At 42.0% G+C, this 6,746-nt stretch overlaps 1 protein-coding gene across 1 annotated transcript; it reads right to left on the bottom strand.

Annotated features, from left to right (window-relative positions):
• Positions 1-4,848: 4,848 nt before the first annotated feature.
• Positions 4,849-5,778, bottom strand: LOC128652678 (odorant receptor 131-2-like). The gene has a single exon (XM_053705607.1). The coding sequence runs from the start codon at positions 5,776-5,778 to the stop codon at positions 4,849-4,851; it is 930 nt and encodes a 309-aa protein (XP_053561582.1).
• Between the last annotated feature and the right edge of the window lie 968 nt (positions 5,779-6,746).

Raw genomic sequence — 6,746 nt, forward strand, 5'->3', positions numbered from 1 at the left:
AGCTGTAACAAAAGGTCACATGGTGTATCATGCACACTAACCTGAAGCACATCGTACAGCTGTAACAAAAGGTCACATGGTGTATCATGCACACTAACCTGAAGCACATCGTACAGCTGTAACAAAAGGTCACATGATGTATCATGCACACTAACCTGAAGCACATCGTACAGCTGTAACAAAAGGTCACATGATGTATCATGCACACTAACCTGAAGCACATCATACAGCTGTAACAAAAGGTCACATGGTGTATCATGCACACTAACCTGAAGCACATCATACAGCTGTAACAAAAGGTCACATGGTGTATCATGCACACTAACCTGAAGCACATCGTACAGCTGTAACAAAAGGTCACATGGTGTATCATGCACACTAACCTGAAGCACATCGTACAGCTGTAACAAAAGGTCACATGGTGTATCATGCACACTAACCTGAAGCACATCATACAGCTGTAACAAAAGGTCACATGGTGTATCATGCACACTAACCTGAAGCACATCATACAGCTGTAACAAAAGGTCACATGGTGTATCATGCGCACTAACCTGAAGCACATCATACAGCTGTAACAAAGGGTCACATGGTGTATCATGCACACTAACCTGAAGCCCATCATACAGCTGTAACAAAAGCTCACATGGTGTATCATGCACACTAACCTGAAGCACATCATACAGCTGTAACAAAAGGTCACATGGTGTATCATGGAGTATCATGCACACTAACCTGAAGCACATCATAGAGCTGTAACAAAAGCTCACATGATGTATCATGCACACTAACCTGAAGCACATTAACCTGAAGCACACTAACCTGAAGCACACTAACCTGAAGCACACAGCTGTAACAAAAGGTCACATGGTTTTTCATGCACACTAACCTGAAGCACATCATACAGCTGTAACAAAAGCTCACATGATGTATCATGCACACTAACCTGAAGCACATTATACAGCTGTAACACAAGATCACATGGTGTATCATGCACACTAACCTGAAGCACATCATACAGCTGTAACAAAAGCTCACATGGTGTATCATGCACACTAACCTGAAGCACATCATACAGCTGTAACAAAAGGTCACATGGTGTATCATGCACACTAACCTGAAGCACATTATACAGCTGTAACAAAAGGTCACGTGGTGCATCATGCACACTAACCTGAAGCACATTATACAGCTGTAACAAAAGGTCACGTGGTGTATCATGCACACTAACCTGAAGCACATCATACAGCTGTAACAAAAGGTCACATGGTGTATCATCTACACTAACCTGAAGCACATCATACAGCTGTAACAAAAGGTCACATGGTGTATCATGCACACTAACCTGAAGCACATCATACAGCTGTAACAAAAGCTCACATGGTGTATCATGCACACTAACCTGAAGCACATGCATACTAACCTGAAGCACATCATACAGCTGTAACAAAAGCTCACATGATGTATCATGCACACTAACCTGAAGCACATCATACAGCTGTAACAAAAGGTCACGTGGTGTATCATGCACACTAACCTGAAGCACATCATACAGCTGTAACAAAAGCTCACCTGGTGTATCATGCACACTAACCTGAAGCACATCATACAGCTGTAACAAAAGGTCACATGGTGTATCATGCCCACTAACCTGAAGAACATCATACAGCTGTAACAAAAGCTCACATGGTGTATCATGCCCACTAACCTGAAGCACATCATACAGCTGTAACAAAAGCTCACATGGTGTATCATGCCCACTAACCTGAAGCACATCATACAGCTGTAACAAAAGCTCACATGGTGTATCATGCCCACTTACCTGAAGCACATCATACAGCTGTAACAAAAGCTCACCTGGTGTATCATGCCCACTAACCTGAAGCACATCATAGAGCTGTAACAAAAGCTCACATGGTGTATCATGCCCACTAACCTGAAGCACATCATACAGCTGTAACAAAAGCTCACCTGGTGTATCATGCCCACTAACCTGAAGCACATCATACAGCTGTAACAAAAGCTCACCTGGTGTATCATGCCCACTAACCTGAAGCACATCATACAGCTGTAACAAAAGCTCAAATGGTGTATCATGCCCACTAACCTGAAGCACATCATACAGATGTAACAAAAGCTCACATGGTGTATCATGCCCACTAACCTGAAGCACATCATACAGCTGTAACAAAAGCTCACATGGTGTATCATGCCCACTAACCTGAAGCAGATCATACAGCTGTAACAAAAGCTCACATGGTGTATCATGCATACTAACCTGAAGCACATCATACAGCTGTAACAAAAGCTCACGCGGTGTATCATGCACACTAACCTGAAGCACATCATACAGCTGTAACAAAATCTCACGCGGTGTATCATGCCCACTAACCTGAAGCACATCATACAGCTGTAACAAAAGCTCACGCGGTGTATCATGCACACTAACCTGAAGCACATCATACAGCTGTAACAAAAGATCACGCGGTGTATCATGCACACTAACCTGAAGCACATCATACAGCTGTAACAAAAGCTCACGCGGTGTATCATGCACACTAACCTGAAGCACATCATACAGCTGTAACAAAAGCTCACGCGGTGTATCATGCACACTAACCTGAAGCACATCATACAGCTGTAACAAAAGATCACGCGGTGTATCATGCACACTAACCTGAAGCACATCATACAGCTGTAACAAAAGGTCACGCGGTGTATCATGCACACTAACCTGAAGCACATCATACAGCTGTAACAAAAGGTCACGTGGTGTATCATGCACACTAACCTGAAGCACATCATACAGCTGTAACAAAAGGTCACATGGTGTATCATGCACACTAACCTGAAGCACATCATACAGCTGTAACAAAAGGTCACATGGTGTATCATGCACACTAACCTGAAGCACATCATACAGCTGTAACAAAAGGTCACATGGTGTATCATGCACACTAACCTGAAGCACATCATACAGCTGTAACAAAAGGTCACATGGTGTATCATGCACACTAACCTGAAGCACATCATACAGCTGTAACAAAAGGTCACATGGTGTATCATGCACACTAACCTGAAGCACATCACACAGCTGTAACAAAAGGTCACGTCACATGGTGTATCATGCACACTAACCTGAAGCACATCATACAGCTGTAACAAAAGCTCACATGGTGTATCATGCACACTAACCTGAAGCACATTATACAGCTGTAACAAAAGGTCACATGGTGTATCATGCACACTAACCTGAAGCACATCATACAGCTGTAACAAAAGGTCACATGGTGTATCATGCACACTAACCTGAAGCACATCATACAGCTGTAACAAAAGCTCACATGATGTATCATGCACACTAACCTGAAGCACATCATACAGCTGTAACAAAAGCTCACATGGTGTATCATGCACACTAACCTGAAGCACATCATACAGCTGTAACAAAAGCTCACATGGTGTATCATGCACACTAACCTGAAGCACATCATACAGCTGTAACAAAAGCTCACATGGTGTATCATGCACACTAACCTGAAGCACATCATACAGCTGTAACAAAAGGTCACGTGGTGTATCATTCACACTAACCTGAAGCACATTACACAGCTGTAACAAAAGCTCACATGATGTATCATGCACTCTAACCTGAAGCACATCATACAGCTGTAACAAAAGGTCACATGGTGTATCATGCACACTAACCTGAAGCACATCATACAGCTGTAACAAAAGGTCACATGGTGTATCATGCACACTAACCTGAAGCACATCATACAGCTGTAACAAAAGGTCACATGGTGTATCATGCACACTAACCTGAAGCACATTATACAGCTGTAACAAAGTGGCCAGTATAACTGATCTGTGAGTGTGCACTACTTCTGTCACAGGCTGTGAGAATACCTGAGCTCCAAGATTGCTGCCCCAGTACAAAGAGGCGGAGCTTCAGTATGTGGCACCTTTAAGCTATTAAGGAGCAACAGGAACATAATTAAATGCAATAACAAAGTGAGTAATTACTATTATTTTGTAGTTGTGCACATTAGTTTAATGTCCCTTTAATATTGGCTTAAATTTTAGCCGGCGATGCATCCGCCAAAAAGTTCCTGGGGAGAATCCTGATGTTTTTCTTCTCCTGTGTTTACAGCACTCTTCAGATACATACTCTTAATTAACCCTATGCAGGTTCCAGTTAATGAAGCTTCACATTTACATACTGGGCGCTGCTATCTTGGATCAATGATGTTGCTGTCTGCTCAGGTTAAAGGGACATAAAACCCATTTTTTTCTTTTATGATTCAGATATACATTTTTAACCAGCTTTCATATTTACTTCATTTTCTTAGTATCCTTTGCTAAAAGAGCAGAAATGCACAACTGGGAGCTAGATGTGCACATCAACTGAACCAAAGACAACAGATATCTGTACAACCACCAATCAGCAGATAACTCCCAGTAGTTCATTGCTGCTCCTGGGCCCACCTAGGAGCTGCGAGGTAGCTGAGCACATGAAGTGAGCCAATGACAAGAGACATATATGTACAACCAATTAGCACTAAGCTCCCAGTAGTGCATTGCTTCTACTGAGCCTACCTAGTTTGCTTTTAAATAAAGGATGCCAAGACAATAAAACAGTAGATAATACAAGTAATATGGAAAGTTGTTTTTAATTGCTTGCCCTAATTTTTACCTTACAGTCCCTTTAATACATGCTAACTGTTTTTTTTACACAGTTTAAAGTAAGCAGATAAAAAAGGAGATTAGCTTTGCAGATTGCTTCAGGAACAGGGGAGAAACAATAGTACCCAACATCATAGTTGTTCCCAGCTATTTAATGTCCCTTTAAGGTTTGGAGTAGTACATCTTTTTAATACATTTATTGAACACTTCATCTCTTATTCCATAAATTAAAGGGCTGAGAAGCCTTGGTAGATACGTAAACACTATAAAGTTAGGAAGAAGCAAAACAGTGGATTCCCTGAAATAAGTTTCTGTAAGTGAGGAGGCAAAAGAACTGATGCTCAGGAGAAGTTGGAACCCGTGCAACATAACGGTTTTACCGGCTTTAAAGGCAGAAGAGTTGCCAGAACCAATCTTCAGAGCCACTACCATAATTTTGATGTAGGTATAAATAATTACCAGGGCAACAAGGACTAAGCTGGAGATGAGGCTGAAGGACCTCATGCTCACTTGCAGTTGGCTTATTGTCAGTCTATTCCGCTGGCACATGACGCATTGAGAATAAAAACTCTTCGGAACGGTGGCGATTAAGGCGATAACATCTGCAACAGGAAAAATAAGCGAAACGACCCACATGGTGGCGATGGCAACATGAGATCTCTGAGCAGTGCAAAACTCTACGTGCCTTAGGGGATGGCAGATGGCAACGTATCGCTCCAAGGACATTGCAGCTAGGCTGTATGGTGTAACTCTAAATGATGATGCCGCCAGAGTTAAAATGATAATGCAGATTGGTGCAGGAATATATAACATAAAATAGGAGCACAAAAAAAGAAAGAGTCCAATGGTCAAGTTAAGCGTGTCATTTATGAGCATGTGCACAAATAGGATGTAGCGAGAGTTCTCTTGCACGTGAGAGGTGGTGAAGTAAACTCGGAGCAAAACTGAGATGAAATACACAAAGAAACAGAATGAAGAAAGCATCAGAAACATCATGAAAATTTTTATACTATCAATGACCTTGTTGCTGTTAGTAACGGACATCTGGGTCATGTTGCTGTAAAGAGTTGTAGAATTGAAGGCACTCGCCATTGCTGGATGACTGTAGTACGTTCTCCTTGATGGACTCACACTTAAAACAAAAAGTTAAAATATTTGTAAAGCAAAATACTATAAAATTATACATATGGTATAAAATTATTCTATTTTTTTTATTGGGCTGATTGCCAATATGAGTGTTTCTAAAGGGACATTAAACACTTTGAGAAGGTAATATAAAATTATCTCTTAAACTCACCTTACTTTTGTACTCATGAACTTTACCTATTCCTAAACACTCTCTCTCTCCCCTGCACCTTGTCTCAAAAGCAGTCTCACTACTGCAAATCTGTATCTCATCTTATGTCACTCTCCCTCTTGCTTCTACTAACTGCTGGTGACATCTCCCCTAATCCTGGTCCCCAACAACTGCCTAGCCGTGCACATCCATGTATACCATCCCACAGACTCAAAAAACAAAACTCTGACAACCTTACTCACATTCCTCTTGCATCAAAAGCCCCTTCCCCTTTCACTTGTGCACTTTGGAACTCTCGCTCTGTTTGCAACAAACTCACTTCTATACATGACCTCTTTATCTCCCACTCCCTCAACCTTCTGGCCCTAACAGAAACCTAGCTTTCTCCCCTAGACACAGCATCCACTGCTGCTCTGTCACATGGGGGTCTCCACTTCAGCCACACTCCTAGGTCTGGTAATAGACAATGAGGTGGTGTAGGTATTTTACTTTCCTCTCGTTGCACCTTTCAACAAATACATCCCATCTCTTCCCTCACATTTTCCTCATTCGAAACCCACATGATTTGTGTATTCTCTCCTCTTTCTATACGTGTCGCAGTCATATACCGTCCTCCTGGCTCCTCAACTCAATTTCTAGATCACTTGGCTGCATGGCTACCTTATTTCCTTTCCTCAGACACCCCTTCCCTCATTCTTGGTGACTTCAACGTCCCTCTTGACAATCTGACTGCCTCCTCTGCAAAACAACTTCTGCAACTCAC

This window comes from Bombina bombina, chromosome 3 (genome assembly GCF_027579735.1).
Source record: "Bombina bombina isolate aBomBom1 chromosome 3, aBomBom1.pri, whole genome shotgun sequence".
Lineage (NCBI taxonomy): Eukaryota > Metazoa > Chordata > Amphibia > Anura > Bombinatoridae > Bombina > Bombina bombina.